This window comes from Nicotiana sylvestris, chromosome 10 (genome assembly GCF_000393655.2).
Source record: "Nicotiana sylvestris chromosome 10, ASM39365v2, whole genome shotgun sequence".
In the NCBI taxonomy this organism is placed as follows: Eukaryota; Viridiplantae; Streptophyta; class Magnoliopsida; order Solanales; family Solanaceae; genus Nicotiana; species Nicotiana sylvestris.
The window spans coordinates 101859422-101877641 of record NC_091066.1 but is presented as its reverse complement, the minus strand read 5'-3'; the positions used below and the strand labels follow the sequence as shown (position 1 = coordinate 101877641).

Below are 18220 nucleotides of genomic sequence, written 5' to 3'. Positions count from 1 at the left end.
AGTAGCTTATTTGGTCAGTATAATTAGGACATGTATTGATTGGTATGGCGGGGCTCAGTCACGATCTTTTTGATACTTATGTACTGTTAGAGGCTTGTAGACAGATGTCATGTATACGGATATTTGTATGGCCTTGCCGGCCTATGTTTTGAGTTTACAAATGATCATGTTGGACTTATAGGTCTGTATGTCACATGTATAAGTTTTATATCAGGTTCGATCATTTTATATTGAGTATTCCCCTATGTTTATTCTGGTTAGCCCATGACGGACCGTTTGGCCCATTTGCCAATGAAAGTACGATAAGAAAGATATGTTGTGTGGGTACTCAGTCGAGTAAGGTACTGGATGTCCGTTACGACCCATAGGTTTGTGTCGTGACACAACAGCCGAAATTTCACGAATCTGATGCTCACAATGCACCTCATGGCATATATAAGTTTTGTTGCAACTCTTGCAATATTGCCACGACGAAAAAGATGTGTAGAAATTCATAACCAACTACCGTGTCAACAAATCATTGAATCTCTCCTCTTGACTACATTATGAACCAAATAATGGTATTTAATCTTTAATATACTACATATAATCCGATCGCACTCATCCCAGATCCAATAATATCGTCTCACCCAGTATAAGTCGTTCAGGAAATAAGCCACCCCAGACACGACTAAGAATATCATATGATGTCATAATGTGCCAACAAGCTACTAACTCGAATGTGATACATAAGGAAAATGAACTCTAGAAAGGACTACTCAACCCACGCAACTAATTAGACAACAGAAAAGGTGTTATGAACCTTCCTAAGAAAATAGAAAACAAACACGCAAAAATAGCTATAGGGGACTATACTCAACATCACACTGTTGTGGCGTGCAACCCGATCCAAACAACATACCCGTAGCGGCGTGCCACCCAATCCACACGTAAAATCTATATAAGGAGATACTTACTAATCTAGAACGCTAATTACTACAAAATACCCGAATATCGGTCATAAGCATGCCAAGTGCATAATACCATCCCTAGGGAGACAGATAGCGCATACGCTACAAAACTCAAGCACAACTAAAGTGCGATATATGATCTAAATCTCGAGAGCCATCCTGCTCACATAATATCGTCGCTACGCGGAACCCCAACACATATGAAATTTAATCAAGTCATTTCACAACTCACACGGCACCATATAGTATTACATGAAATAGTTGATGATGAAATAACATCCAACATCTAAATACTCCTCCATAAGGAGCGCTATGCTGAAATGAATACATCCGGCCTGATATAAAGCCCACATTCATATTTATATCCATCCGCAGACCTCAAGTCGATTCTAATCGCACCGTACTAGGCTAATAACCATTCAAGGGTTCATAACAACCCTTTTACCATAACACACAAGAACAACCATCATATCCAGAACAAACCTCCACAATCCACAACCAAATGAACTGAGCGCCCTCTAGGCATAAATTCTCACATCAACGATAGTACCACAATCTCCATACTTGGTTTAAATCCTTAATCATTTAAGTGACTACCTGTCACACTTATACAATCTTTCCATCGGACACATTTCCCCGATCTTCCGCACTAGACAACGAGACTGCACATCCATACTACCGGCCACACACACGCTGTAAAGCAATTCAAGAATCCACAATCAGTATGCAAAGGCTCTCACACCAGATACCGATCTCAAGTGACGCCAAATACAATATCAGCTGACTCTAACCATCTAAGTCTTTTCTCGCACATCCGAGCTCGTGCTATTCTTGCCAATTCCAAACGACAACCTTGATCATCAACTTTCGATCCCCATGCCGCTCACTGTGCGTAACATACCAATACGCGACAGTACAGGGATCTCCTAAAATCTCCCAAACCACTAATAGAATTAAACACTTCATCATATAACAACCTTTCGCTTAACTCCTTTCAAAGAATCATTGCAACACATGACTAAATTCCCACAACTACAGAAAATATAATCCTCTAGTAAGAGTCTAAACCACCATAACTCTCCCAGGATCCATCTACACTTAACAAGCCATAATATTCAAGCGCCTCCAAATGAAATCAATTACGGCTGACGTTAAGCCTCGCACGTACCGCCATTAATCACCTACACCACTTAGCATGCTGAAGGAGTTGATCACTACCGCCATCATGTCAATTCAACCATTGCCAACCGATCCAACTTCTTCTAATTTCCCCTGGACTTACCTTAGGAATAAATAATACCTCCATTCAAAACATAGCAAACTTAATTTGCACTCGTACTGAGTGATCCCTTTTCACAAGACCACATTGTCTCAAAACCCTTGAACCATTTCATACCCTCCTTGTGTGCATAATTGCGTCTTCAAATAGTACACCAATTCTGATAATTCTTCTATAAATACAAAGTAATTTCCTCCCATTCCTCTTATACTACAACGCATATCGGAGATAACGCAGAACACCTCAAGCTCCTTTATCACAATCCGCTGCAAAAACTCGATACTCAACCATACTATAGCCTCGAAATCCTTAGGCACTGCACTTTAACTTTTGAATCCACTAGGACCGTTATTGTGAGTCACCCACTCTGACTTGGTACCGAATATAATCAAACTCCAAGGCTCTTTACCACATGAACACCCTCTCAAAGAAGCACTCGACTGGATCACTTTTCCTTGTAAATCACCTCTACACGGAGCATAAATCCTGAACCTTTCCAAAGCTTGAATATGGATCGATAAGGCCAATTATAGCGCACATTCCTCAAATCTTTTGCTCAAATTAACATTGATGTTCTCTTTCCTTAATCATAATAATCCACCAACATGCCGATAACTAGAAACTTCACAAGTAGACAACCATGCAAATCCAAATTCGTAGACGGTGGGGCTCTCCCACTTAGCTTGAAGCTACTATTGCATAAACTTGGAACCCACCAAGATTCTTCCTTCGTCGTTGACATGATTTTGTACAATCAACCCGCTAAATTCCTCAAAGTTCCTTCTATTAACATTTCGCGAACACTCTAAATCACTAGCCACATTTACATATTTGACCTCTTACCAGATAGCAAGTTAAATCCTTTGAGATGCTTCGTCAACACCACACGACCACTAACCTGCTCACAGGTGATAACCCACCTGTGGAAATTACATGCCGATATCTTCCAACGTCGCTGCACTAGATACAATTACTACAAAATCAGTAACCCATCCTGAGCCCATGCTCATTTACCAGTTGTACAAGTCCGTTTACTCCTCATGGATATCAACTAAAGGTGCGACAATACATTCCCATACAAAGGCATGTTGTATCCTTCTTCCTATCAAGCAACTCCTCCTCGTCGATCCAATCTCCCCCATATAATAGCCAATATTCCAAATTAAGTCTGTAGACATAGTCGTTGTCTACCACAAATCCCAAATCGCTCTAAATGTTTCTCAAGGCGTGTAGTATCCTACCACTAAACCCATATGCTACTCTTCCACTCTCCCACTTTGGTCAAACCCTCTCTTTAAGCAACTACTCGACTTCTGCTTCTTACATCTGGCCTTCTAGAAATTTAACCACCACATGACACTTTCCACATGTCCTTCCTTATCATTCGCCATCCCGTTGTTGCCTTAAATGAAAATCTATCTCTGTAGCACTTGAACCAATAGATCACTACTAACTTTAAACCTTTCTGAGAATCATCCTTCTCGAGCCATCAACACTAGGAACGCTGATTCGATCCTGAACGACCGCATACCGTGATCTTTGATAGCCGCTTCTCCGTCACTATTTCACGCTACTCTGCCCCAAAGGCAAATTAAAGAAAACCATAACACCGGCAAACTTAACGTATTTAACAAGGATAATGCCACCATAACATATATGAAAATTCCACCATGCTCGAAAATACCAAGTCTTGTTACTCTATCAACCCAAACCTGAACATTTATAGTCCGATTGCCTTTTCTCTGCCAAAAATAAAATGTTGAATCTCTGAATCATGCATTGAATAAACCTCCTTTCAAGTAATTCACTGCCCCGACACATAGGCAAGCACCTTACATTACCCCAATACTAGGTGATAACAATTAATGGGCATCATAGCAACTTGTACGTAGCCTCAAAACATCAAAAATACAGCTACAGAGCTGGAATGACAAGACATCCTTCCGTGAGGCAACGACAATAGCCCAATCAGCTATGCAGGGAGAAACATCCCGCACCGCATCTGTAGTACTATTACAATTCCTCAATTCTTGATCGATAGCAAGTGTTTCATGTCACATAAGATTGAATAGGAAGAAATAAAGGCATAAGCCTCAAAGGAATCAAATCGCACTATGAGGAATCAAGAAGGGAAGTGCTCCTAATAGCATTGTAGCCTCTCGAAGATAAGTACAGATGTCTCCATACTGATCTGCAAGACTCTATTAGACTTTCTCATGACTCCTAAGACCTAAGTGAACCTAGTACTTTGATACCATGTTGTCACGACCCAAAATCTGTTAAAGGTCGTGATGGGGCCGAACACCACTATCAGGCAAGTCAACACTATAAAGTTAATTCAATTCTCATTTTAGTATTTTTGAAATCGTAAATTTCCTTCAATTTAACTAGTAAATGATGAACTTTACAGAATAAATAACAACGGTTTCCAATTTCAATACTGAATATCCCTGTATCATCCGAGAACCCGGTGTCACAAGTGCATGAGCATTTATTAGGAATTTAATATGCAATACAATAACTATTTGGAATACAAATTTGGACAGAAAAGAAAATACAAGTACTCTGAAGGAGACTCTGCTGGCAGCGGATCGTCTCTTAAGATGCAGCTCCTCTAAGTCCCCGTATCAACCACGCTGTTGCTCCCACAAGGCCACTAGACATACATGTACCTGTACAACAAGTGTAGTATGAGTACGAAAACAATGCGTACCCAGTAAGTATCCAGTCTAATCTCGAAGAATTAGTGACGAGAGGTCGACTCCGACAGTTGCTATGGACAAACATAATATACCGATAATATAATAAATTATGGATTTTTATAAGGCGACTGTAAACTCAATAACATGAAGCAGGTAAACAATTATTTTGTTAATAGGAGATTTCCAAATTTATTTTCATCTTTTAAGAATTTATATTTCCGGCCAATAAGTCCACATTAATTTTCAATAATTCCAAAACAATCAATTAAGTCATGCGCAAATCATGTCGAGGTCGTACGGCCCGATCCAACATAATATTTAAATTGTGAACTGCCGAGGGTCGAATGGTGTGAACCATAGATGCATCTATTAACCTGCCGAGACGATCGGCCCGCTCCCATGAGAGTAATAGAAGGAATTACCACGCTCCCTGATTATACTTGCGACGTGTTCAAATATAATTTAAGGAATTACCCCGCTCGCGGATCATACTTACGACACGGTCAAATATAAATTTAAGGAATTACCGCGCTCGCGGATTATACTTGTGACGCAGTTAAATATAAATTTATCATTAAATCGTAACCCTTTCTTGATTCTTTTCAAAATAAAGATAATTCAACTTGAAGCTTTTAAATCTTTGAAGATCCTCAACTTAGTTCCATTTGATACAATTAACAAATATAATCATGTAACGGTGTCCACAAAGCATGGTGTAAACCTAAAACTACCCAGACATAAACTGTTCTAGTAGCTACGTACGGACTCTCGTCACCTCATGCGTACATAGCCCCCACAAATAGAAGCACATGTTGAATTATTTCACCTATGGGGTAAATTACCTCTTACAAGGTTAGAAAGGAGACTTACCTTGCTCCGAAGTTCCATATTCGGCTCCCAAGCCCTTTTGGCGACTCAAACCGATGCCCAACGCTCCAAGACTAGTCAAAATTTGTGCAAACTCATAAATATATACTCAAATATTCATTATAATCCAATTTACAATAATTTCCAACTACACTTGCAAAGTCGATAAAATCACCCTCGGTCCCACATGCCTGGATTCCGAAAATATTCGAAGACAAACTTTACCCATAACCCCACGAACTCAAATATATAATTTGTTTCCAATCCCACGCCCAAATTCGTGGTCAAAATCCAAAAATATTAATTTCTAGGTTTTCTTCAGAATCCCACAATTTCTAGTAATTTTCATGCTTGAATACATAATAAAACCATGTATTTAACTTACAAGAGGTGGGATTAACTTACCTTGATATAGATGATGAAAAACCCCCCACTTGAAGCTCTCCAAAAATCATCCAACCAAGAGAGAATGGAAGAAAATGGGCCGAATCCCTGCTTTAAAGAAACCTCACTGCCCAGTGATCCTCGCACCCGCGGTCACTTGACCGCTTCTGCAGTTCCACAGGTGCGGTAAATGATCTGCTTTTGCAGAGATTCCCCAAGCTGCCTGCTCCGCTTCTGCGCCTTCTCTTCCGCATTTGTGGTCTCGCTTCTACGGCGAAATGGCCGCATCTGCGGTCTCAGAACCTCTCCATTAAAATCGCACATGTGACCTTCTTGACCGCTTTTGCGGCTCCGCACCTGTGACCCAAACCTCGCAGGTGCGGTTACACCAGAAGGAAGCTGCTTCAGCCCTTCTTCCAAGTCCAAACTCGATTCGTTTAGCATCCAAATTCCAACCGAGGCCCTCGGGACCTCAACCAATTATACCAACACATCCCAAAACATATTACGAACTTAGTCAAGCCTTCAAATCACATCAAACAACGCTAAAACCATGAATCGCACTCCAATTCAAGCTTAATGAACTTTTGAACTTCAAACTTCTACATTCGATGTCGAAGCCTATCAAATCACGTCCGACTGACCTCAAATTTTGCACATTGGTTACATTCGACATTATGGACCTACTCTAACTTCTAGAATTAGATTTTTACCCCGATATCAAAAAGTCCACTTCCAGTCAAACTTATCAAAAACCTTCAAATTTCTAACTTTAGCCAAATGACTCCAAAATGATCTACGGGCCTCCGAATCCTCTTTCGGATGCGCTCCTAATTCTAGAATCACCATATGGAGCTATAGCCAGAATCAGAATCCCAAACGGATATCGATAACATTGAATTGCACTTCAACCCAAATTCATGAATTTCTTCCAAATGTCAACTTCCACAATAGACGCTGAAATGCTCCCGGGTCATCCAAAACCCGATCCGAACATACGCCCAAGTCTGAAATCATCATACAAACCTACTAGAACCTTCAAATTCCAATTCCGAGTTCGTTTACTCAAAAATCCAACTTTAGTCAATTCTTCCAACTTAAAGCTTCCGAATGAGAATTCTCTTTCCAAATCGACTCCGAACGTCCCGAATTTCAATTCCGACCACGTGTACGAGTCATAATAACTGAAGTAAAGCTGCTTATGTCCTCAAACCATTGAACGATGCAGGGGAGCTCAAAGCGACCGATCGGGTCGTTACAGGTAGAAATGGGCTAGGATTTTTTGGGTGAGGGGATATAAAGAGATGAGTAGGTTTATTATGGGTCATTGATCATTTGAGATCAATGGCCAGGATCAAAGGAGAAGCGAGGCGAGTTTTTTGAAGGGGTCCGACCGGGTTGGCTTAAAGGGATGCTTGGTTTGGGCTGTGGGGATATTGGGCTAATGATTTGGGCTAAATTTGGTCCGAAATTAGCCCTATGTTGGGTCTATAAATTATATATACAAAATTTATTAGAAATAATTTATAAAAAAAATAATTAATAAATAGTAAAAATATTACTTATGCAATAAAATAATAGAAAATAATATCTTAATGTTTAAAAAATGTTATTTCAGCATGATTAATGTAATAAACGTAATTATGCATAGAATATAGGCTATTATTGTAAAATTATATAAATGGCTCAAAGATGCAAAGATAATCATATGAAATGAAGTAAAATATTATAAAACATGTTAGATGTAAATAATAAATTTGAATGTAAGTCATTACAAAGTAATTTAAAAGGGGTAATTAATAAATAGTTGATCAATTTTAAAGGTTTAAAAGTTATGAAAAATTATAGAAAATACTTATATGACCCATGTAAATTAGGTAATAATACAAAAATAATATTTTAAAAGTATACATGATATTTATAAATTGTGAGGGCAAAATTGGGTATCAACAATAAGCATAAGTATGATGCTATAGATGTTGTAGGCAGATTCATGGAAAAGAAATTTGATTCAAACCATATTTTGTTAATCATTAATCGATCTTGCCGCTCAAAATGGTTGTTGAAGTAATCGGAGAGCTTATTGTGAATGATATTGTTGTTGTTTGGGCTGTTTGGTGACTTTTGGTCATATATGGGATATAGTACAACTAGGGGAGGTGCTGTCTATTTTCTTGTAGAATATTGGTTTCCAAATATGAGAGTTAAAACACTTATATGATGACAACGAAGTCGGTTTACTAATTGTAGATGTACGAAGATCATATTGAGCTTTCTTGATGATTGGATAGATTATTTCAAAGGTATTTTAAGGCTATCCCTTCTTTCCTTTTGGCGTGATCCATATGATACAAACGAAACGAGCAAACGCGCAATATTTTACAAAGACTTTATTCATAGAAGTAGTAGGGATACATATGTTCGTGATTCCCCATGTGTCCTGTTATTATATCTTCTGTTCATGGGTTTCAGAAAATACGTAAGTTGATAACGTTTATTTCGTGATATTAATCGAAGGATATTGATCTTATGATATCCCGAGAGATCTTATTGACTTACTTCTTATGCATTGCATTTATTTTTATACATTTACATTGATCCATGACCATATATACATGTATATTATATGTATATGGGTATGGGGAAAGGTTATGAAGTCATATATGCACCACCACCTAATCAATTGGTATACATTGATGATTTCGCCCACATAGGCTGAGATGATATGATGGGATGCCCTCAAAGGCTTGATAATGTTATGTGCGCATATACCTATGCATGATATGACATTTATATACATATGCATGATATTGTAAATGTTTCAAAATTCACAGAGTTATTCAGACATACATGTTGAGTCTTTACTCCGTGTTACTTTCATGTCTTTTATATACTGCTTTTCATACCTTACATACTTGGTACTTTTTGTACTGACATCCCTTTTGCCTAGGGATTCTACGTTTCATGCCCGCAGGTCTCGATAGGCAGGTTGACATTCCTCCTAGTAGGGTATTATCTCAGCAGAAAGTGTTGGTGCACTCTACTTGCTCCGAAGTTGCCTATTTGGTCAGCATGCTTTGGACATGTATAGATTGGTATGGCGGGGCCCTACCCTGGCCTTTATGACATTTATGCACTCTTAGAGGATTGTAGACATGTCATGTATATGGATGATTGTATGGCCTTGTCGGCCTATATTTTGAGTGTACAAATGATCATTTCGGTCTTATAGGCCTGTATGTCACATGCATAAATTTGTATATCATGTTGGGTCATCCTATGTTGAGTATTCCCTTATGTTTTATTCTGATTATCTCATGATGGCCCTCCTGGCCCATTTACCCATGATAGTATGATCATAAAGATACGTTATATTGGAACTCGGGTGAGTTAGGCACCAGGTTCCCGTCGTGGCTCTTCTGTTTGGGTCGTGACAGCTAAACACCCCCACACTTTGAAATATTTCAAGTTTGGTTTTCTTCCTTTCCAATTTTCATAGAGAATAAATTTTATTTAGCTACCCTATTGAGTATTTAGTTAGCTGTAAGGATAGCTTCCCCCTACAAACTATGCGTTAATCCGAAACTTATTAATAAAGCATTCATCATTTCCTTTAATGTCCGGTTTTTTCTTTCTGCAATTACATTGGATTGAGGTGTTTAGGGGGTAGTAGTTTGATGGATAATTCTATATTCCTAACATATCTCTGCAAAAGGAGATTTGTATTCTCCACTCCTATCATTTCTAATCATTTTAATCTTTTTATTCAACTGATTCTCCACTTCATTCTTGTATTTCTTAAATGCTTCATTTGCTTCATCCTTACTATTAAGCAAATAAACATAATAATATCAAGTACAATCGTCAATAAATGTTATAAAATACTTTTTTCCACCACGAGATTGTGTTGACTTCATAGCACAAATGTCAGTATGAATTAAGTCTAAAGGAATTGAATTCCTTTCAACAGACATATAAGGATGTTTGACAAACTTAGATTCAACACATATTTGAAATTTTTATTTATTACACTAGAACTTAGGCAATACTTCTAAATTAATTAACTTCTGCAAGGTTTTGTAATTTACATGTCCTAAATGAACATGTCATTAATCATTTGACACCAATAAATAAGAAGATGCTCAATTTTTACTAATATTGTCAACAACCATTACATTGAGTTTGAAAAGGCCCTCTGTGAGGTAGCCTTTTCCAACATACATATCATTTTTGCTTACAATAGCTTTGTCAAATACAAATACATATTTGAATCCATTATTAACAAGTAGGGAAGTTGAAACTAAATTTTTCCTAATAATAAGAACATGAAGAATGTTGTTGAGTATTAATACCTTGCCATAAGTTATCTTCAAAAATATCTTCACATAACCCTCAATCTTGGTTGTTGCAGTATTTCCCATGGGAGGCTCTTTTTCGGAACCAGCAGTAGAGTAAGTAGCAAATGCGTCTTTGACAGCACAAACATGTCGAGTAGCTCCATAGTCAATCCACCACTCCTTCAGATTTCCAACTAAGTTATATTCCGAAAGCATTACACACAAATCGTCAATGTCATCATTCTTCTCCACTATGTTGGAATGTCCCCTTTTCTTGTCCTTTTTCTAGAGACGACAGTCAGGGGCTTTGTGACCAGCTTTTTCACAATTATAGCAGTTTCCCTTGAATTTTTTCTTGTTCTGCTCTTTAGTCTATCCTAAAGACCTCTTCCTTTTCTTGCTTTTTGGAGCAACCTTTTCAGCGATATTTGCTCCCATAATCATTGAATATCCATGCGATATCTTCTCAATTATTCTTTTATCTTCCTCAATCTTGAGATGAATCAATAGATCTTCCAACTTCATTTCTTTGCACTTGTGCTTTAGATAATTTTTGAAATCTCTCCACGAATGAGGCAACTTTTCAATCATTGCAACAAGTTGAAATGCTTCATTTACTACTATGCCTTCAACAATAAGGTCATGAAAAATAAGTTGAAGCTCTTGAACTTGGGTTCCAACGGTTTCGGTGTCTATCATTTTATAGTATAGAAATATGGCAACCACAAACTTTTTCAAGCACGCATCTTCAGTCTTATACTTTTTCTCAAGTGCATCCCAGAATTCTTTGGAATTATTCCTAGCGCTGTAGACATTGTACAAATCATCCTCCAAAGCACTTAGGATGTATCTTTTGCAAAGAAAATCGATCTATTTCCGCGCTTCAACAATCATAATTTTTTTACTGTCTGACATTTCAGTGACACACATTGGAGGGTTTTCACTGGTGAATTTTGGCATACCAAGCATGGTAAGCCAAAGGAATTGCTGCTATCCTTTGAGGTTGGATCCAAAAACTTTTCCCCGTTTTTCAGTCAATGGCACAATAATTCGGCTTGAGAAGGCTATTGTCGTTGCCGCAAAAGTCGCATTAATAAAACAGTAAAAAATACTTTAATTAATAGTAAAAAATAATTTTAATAAATAAAAACCAAAGTTTTTATACGTTGTTTCACAGGAAAACAATGAAGTTTTTATTTTCTTCGAATCGTTTCTGAATTACAACTTTAATACTCCGATGAAGTTTTTATATCTTCAAATCAGAAATAGAAAAAATCACAAGGAGTAGAAAACCTCAAAGGTTTTAATCTCCAGAAAATAGAATGCAGATTAAAGTATAAATATAATTTTCTTAAGATTGTTATTAATCTGTATTAACTAGAATATTATGAAACGGTAAATTTCCTGTAGCAAAAACAGAAACAGGAAAAAAACAGAAGTAAAGCAAATCTGAAAATAATCAAAACAACAGAATCTGATAATATATTTTTGGAATGAAATCAAGCCCACTGAATGTATAATGTGTCCTTAAGAAAATTATTTCCCTCAAGTACATGAGATTTTAGAATATTATCCTCCCAGGATAGATAAATTTGACTCACCAGAGTATCGGTACCTAAAACACTGGTAAACTGCAAACCACTCAATGACTGTAAACCACATTGGATTTTATTTGTGCAGAAAAAGAAGAAAAAGGTAGAAGTTCAGAAAATTTCCTAAGAAAAATTCTGGGATCAAAGTGAATTTATAGCCATTTTCAGGCATTGTTTCTAAAAATCTGCAACATTTTAGAAATAGCCATGGTTGTTAGAACACGAGGGAATATTTGAACTAATCCGGGAAAAGAAATGAATTATTTGTCGGGTTGTGCACGCGAATCCTGGGTTATTTTGGGTTGACTTTTGATAATTAATTTGATTAATTAATTAATTAAAGGAAAACTTTTCCAAAAAATTAATCAATTAATCATTGACCAAATCCGAAGATGAAGCTAAAGCCGAGCCGAGCGAGCGACGATGACGGTAGTGACACGAGGTTTACCTTCTTTCCAACTCAGTTAACACCAAGGAAAGTGTTTTCTTAATATAAGCACACTCCCTTTCATTTTCACTACCAATGAAGGACAATCGCTCTTTTCCAAAGCATAAAAGAATAACTCCCTTTCCTTTCACATTTCTTTCCTCCATTTCTCATTCACCAACCTCCAATCCCAATATAAATTATGAGACTAAAAGAAGAGAAGAGAAAAAAACTAGAAATGAATTCAATGGGATCAAGTCTGTAATCTTAGAGATGAATTCAATGCAAGAAAATATTCCAGAGCTATGGGTCAGTTAACAATCCCGTTGAATCTTCCACTTAAATTGTCTAATTAAATAATCTAGTTTATTGGTTGATAAGGTTAATATTACTCGCAATATTCTCCCAAAGTACTACTCGCCTATTCAAGCTAACTTAATGTATATATTGAAACAACCCGGCTGGTCGTTTTGAGTGTTGTAACCATGTTCCCCTATTTACTGCTCATTTTATGCTTAATGGTTGTTATGTGACTTGCGGGGGTAGTTGGTTTATTTTCGGGGATGTTTCGGAATGATTGAGACACTTAGTCTCAAGGTTGGAAGCTTAAGTTGAAAAGGTTGATCAGATATTGACTTATGTGTAAACGACTACGGAATAGAGTTTTGACGGTTTCGATAACTCCGTAGGGTGATTTCGGACTTATAAGTATGTCCAGATAGTAATCTGAAGGTCCGTGGTTGATTTAGGCTTGAAATGGCGAAAGTTGGGAAAAATTAGAAGTTTTGGAAATTCAAAAGTTCGACCAAGAGTTGACTATGTCATTACTGGGCCCGAATTTTGGCTCGGGAGGTTGGAATAGGTCTGCCGCATCATTTATCACTTGTGTGCAAAATTTGATGTCAATCGGGCTTGATTTGATAGGTTTCGACATCGAATGTCGAAGTTGGAAGTTCAAAGTTCATTAGGCTTGAATCGATGTGCGATTCGTGGTTTCAGCATTATTTGATGTGATTTGGCGCTTCCAGAGAATTCATATGATGTTTTAGGACTTGATGGTGTATTTGGTTGAGGTCTTGAGGGCCTTGGGTAGATTCCGAATGGTTAACGGATGAAAATTTGGAGTTGAAGCATTGCTGGAAATTTTGCCTTCTGGTGTGATCGCACCTGCGAGGGGATTGGCCGTAGGTGCGGCTGGAGTGGCGCAGAAGCAAGTTTGAATGGGATGTTGATGGGTCGGAGGTGCAAGGTAAATGCAGCATCTGCGAGCCCACATGTGTGAGGAAAGCTCCGCAGATGCGGAGACTGGAAGGAGGGGTTGTCTTCGCAGAAGCAGATTATGGGTTGCAGAAGCGCCTCCGCATGTGCGGACCCTGTGGACTTAAGTGACTTCCGCAGAAGCGATTCCGTAGGTGCGGAAATTTGGCCCGCAGGTGCAAAAGCACTGGGCAGAGTATTAAATTCAAAGGTTTCGTGATTTTTATCATTTTGGACTTTGCAAACTCAAACTAAGGCAATTTTTTAGAGGGATTTCGAAGGGTTTCTTGAGGTAATTCACTTGTGATCATTTTTATTCAATAATCTTGTCTCCCCTCATTTTTATTCAATAATCTTGTCTCCCTGTTGATTTTCCCACCTAGTTTGTATGTTTTTGAGGTGTAATTTTGGGAGTTTGAGGTTAGGGATTTTGGAGAGTTCAATTTGGGGATTTGAGCGATGATTTGGTATTAGAATTTGGTAAATTTGATATGGTTGGACTTGTGGTTAAATGAGCTTTCGGATTTTATAACTTTTATCGATTTTTGAGATGTAGGCCTGGGGGTTGACTTTTGAGAAAACTTTTTGACTTTTGATTAAGAACTTAGTATTTTTATATGGAATTGATTCCTATATCTTGATTTGATTGTATCGAATTGTTTGTGGATAGATTCGAGGCGTTCGGAGGCTGATTCGCGAGGCAAGAGCTTGCTAGCGGAGTGATTCGATTTTGTAATGACCCGATCGGTCGTTTCATGAGTTACCACTCCGTTTCCCCCATTTCTGCTTCTTATTATCTTGTTCAGTTGTATTAAGTGTTATCGGGTTGGTTGGCTCGGGTTCGTAGAGGTTTTGGTAAGGTTTGAGACACTTAGTCTCTTTTGAGTAAGCTTAAGTTGGAAAAGTCAACCGGATGTTGACTTATGTGAAAAAGGGCTTGGATGTGAATTCCAATGGTTCATATAGCTTCGGGAGGTGATTTGGGACTTAGGAGTGTGATCGGAATGTGTTTTGGAGGTCCGGAGTAGATTTAGGCTTGAATTGGCGAAATTGAAATTTTGGCGTTTTCCGGTTGATAGGTGAGATTTTGATATATGGGTTAGAATGGAATTTCGGAAGTTGGAATAGGTCCTTTGTGTCATTTTTGATGTGTGTACAAAATTTTAGGTCATTTGGACAAGAATTGATAGACTTTTTAATCAAAAGCGGAATTCGGAAGTTTTTAGAAACTTAGGCTTGAATCCGATGTCATTTGGTTTATTCGATGTTGTTTTAGGTGTTTCGGAGGTTGGTATAAGTGTGGATAGTTGTCTATGACTTGTTCATACTTTTGGTTCGGGTCCCGGGGGCCTCTGGGTGATTTCGGATGGTTGACGAAAAAGTTGGAGTTGGGGAGTTGCTGCTGAAGTCTGTCATAACCGCACCTGCGGCTTGGGGACCGCAGGTCAGGGCTCGCAGAAGCGCCCAGAGGGTCGCAGATGCGGAATTGAGTGAGATGTTCAGGAGGCGCATGTGCGAAAGTTTCAGCGCACCTGCGAGACCGCAAGTGCGGAAGGGTATGCGCAGGTGCGGTCCCAGGGGTTTAAGTGAAAACCGCAAGAGCGGTTTGGTTGAACGCAGAAGCGGCTCCGCAGGTGCGGAAAATGGACCGTAGGTGCGAAAACCCTGGGACAGAAAGTATATAAAAACTCCTTCGCGATTTTTGAGTTGTTCTTCACCATTTTCATTCGGGTTTGAGCTTGAGGGAGCTATTTGAAGAGGGATTTCGAAGGGATTTCGTGGAGGTAAGGTTTTTGGATCTGAAACTTGTTTGTATGATGATTTTGACTAATTAAGCTTGAAATCTATGGGAAAATCAGTAGCAAATTAGGGGTTAGGGCTTGGGAAATTGGAGACCTAAAATTAGGGATTTAAGGGGTCATTTGTGTGCGGATTTTGGTACTTTTGATATGAATGAACTCGTGGGGGAATTAGGATTCCATTGATGTAAATTTTGTCGGATTTCGAGATGTGGGGTCGGGGGTCAGGTTTGGCCAATTTCGGAATTTTTGATGTAAATTGGTTATTTTCGAGTGGGCTTTGTTCCATTAGCATATTTTGATGGTATAAATCTATTTTTGGATAGATTTGGAGCATCCGGAGGCCAATTCGAGAGGTAAAAGCATCGCGGGCTAGAGTTTGGACCGGATAGAGGTAAATAATGATTGTAAATGTTGTCCTGAGGGTATAAAATCACAAATTTTATATCGTTGTGCTACTTTGAGGTGGCACACACGCTAGATGACAAGCGCGGGGTCATGCACCATTGGGGATTGCGACTTAGTCCGTCCAGTATGACTATTAGGCTGCGTATTTGACTAAAAATTGGTTGCTACAATCATATTTTGGGCTGAATGCCATATTTGGGCCTTGTGCCAGCTGTTTTGGACCCTTAGGGGATTTTTACTACTATTCCTCACTATTTTGACTTCATATCTGTACTCAGTCATGCTGTATTCTACTATTTTCATAACTCAACTATACTTACTCTGTTTTGACATCTTAAATGATATTTTGGGCTAAGCATCATATTTTACTCTGTCCGAGTGGCTTTAAAAGATTTCTGACTAAGTGAGGCCGAGGGCCTGTATTGTGAGGTTATTATAGGATCCGGCTGCGCGCCGCAGCGGTATTGTACTGATTCATGATTATGAGGCCGAGGGCCTAAGTTGTTACGCCACGAGGTGGCTTGATATGAGGCCGAGAGCCTGTTTGATTATGCCACAAGATGGCTTGTTATTGCGCTTGGGCCGTAAGGGGCCCCTCCCGAAGTCTGTACACCCCCAGTGAGTGCGGGTACCTAGTGTGAGATGTGATATAACCCGAAGGGCTAGTGTTGTTCCATGTTATTGCCCGAGGGGCTGATACGAGTGATTGTGAGATAACCCGAGGGGCTGGTTCTGTTGATATTTTTGCTCGAGGGGCTGATTTATGTTTCTATCTTTTCTCCCTGTTTTCATTCACTCGTTTGAACTGCTCAAAAATATTTTAAAGAGGTTTTTACTGAACTAAGGTATTTTTACGAGCTTTTACTGCTTCATTGCATTGTTCTGGTTTTATACTGCCTCTTTGTAGCATTTTGTTGTGTTTTACGTATTTTCTTATCGCTCAGCTACCTTTACTTTTATTACTTACTGAGTTGGCGTACTCACATTACTCCATGCACCCTGTGTGCAAATTCAGGAGTCTCAAGTCATGCTAGCGAGGGCTGATTGCTTTCCAGCAGGTTGTTTGGAGTTGACTAGGTAGTTGCTCGGAGTTCGCAGCCTAGTGTTTCTCCTTCCTATCCTTATTTTTCCTTTGTATTGGCCTTGTATTAGACTATGTAGTCATTTGATACTCTTAGACAGATGTTTAGATGCCCATGACTGGTGACACCCTGATGTCAGGCTGTGTTTGTTTCCGCATTATTCTATTCTACTCTATGTTTTGGGATTTATGGCTTATTAATGACTTAAAAATGAATTGTTATAACTGTCTAATTGGTTTGGGAATTTGTGTCGGTTGGCCTTGTTTCACGATAGGCGCCATCACCAACGGGTCCGGTTTAGGGTCGTGATAGATTTACTTGAGGTAAGTATCGTATTTAAACTCGATTGAGGTACTAGTTGCCTGAATTGTTGTGATAGCCACGTGATTTTGGGTGCGTACATATGTGGGGATGATCCCATGTGCAGGCATTGGGATTGTATATTCATGTTTGGCTTGTGCTCGGACACTTATAAGTTCAGAAATTACTATTAAGCTTTAAGCTTTGATATCCCATATGTTATAACAGTTTATGCGATCTAATTGAGCCATAATGAGACTACTTAGAGGTTTAATCCCTCAATGAACTTGATATATGCCTTTTATTGATGAAAACGCCGGTTTGAGCTAGGATAGCACATTTTGCACATGCCTACACTTTACCATGTTATTTACACTAGTCCAGAGACAGGAGAAACTTATTTCATTTGTCATATACCTATATACTTGCTTTATTATTTCTGTATGAGATGTTTGGACTAGGGCCTGCGGCTATGCCGGACGGATTATGTTATTGGCACGTGAGTTGTCCGTACAGCACGTGATTTATCCGTGCAAATACATGTATTTATATTATTGGCATGTGAGTTACCCGTTCAACGCGTGAGTTGTCTGTGCGGATCCATATATTGATGATATTAACATGTGAGTTGTTCGTATCGCACGTGAGTTGTCCTTGCAACAAGTGAGTTATCGTGCAGTGTGTAAAACTTGTATTTTTCTTGATCATATATCTAATTTACTTGTTCCCATGCTCTACATGCCATAATACTGTTTGAACAGGATATTTGAGATACAATGCACATGCACACACAAATATTCTTCTCACAAATAAGAGTTAATTTCAAATATTGTGTT

General features: G+C 38.6%; 1 protein-coding gene across 1 annotated transcript; it reads right to left on the bottom strand.

Moving 5' to 3' along the window:
- Positions 1–9877: 9877 nt before the first annotated feature.
- On the bottom strand, positions 9878–12705 carry LOC138879759 (uncharacterized). Its single transcript, XM_070159391.1, has 4 exons — positions 12560–12705; positions 10934–11369; positions 10535–10804; positions 9878–10003 (listed from the first exon to the last, which is right to left on the bottom strand). The coding sequence occupies exons 1-4, from the start codon at positions 12703–12705 to the stop codon at positions 9878–9880; spliced, it is 978 nt and encodes a 325-aa protein (XP_070015492.1).
- Positions 12706–18220: the final 5515 nt, after the last annotated feature.

What these genes read in the sequence shown, in the direction of transcription:
- LOC138879759 (XM_070159391.1), bottom strand. Translation starts at nt 12,705, where the DNA reads ATGGAGGAAAGAAATGTGAAAGGAAAGGGAGTTATTCTTTTATGCTTT. An exon ending in TTAACTGAGTTGGAAAGAAG is followed by an intron (nt 11,370 to 12,559) that starts GTAAACCTCGTG and finishes TCTTTGCAAAAG; the next exon opens with ATACATCCTAAGTGCTTTGG. An exon ending in GAGCAAATATCGCTGAAAAG is followed by an intron (nt 10,805 to 10,933) that starts GTTGCTCCAAAA and finishes TGTCGTCTCTAG; the next exon opens with AAAAAGGACAAGAAAAGGGG.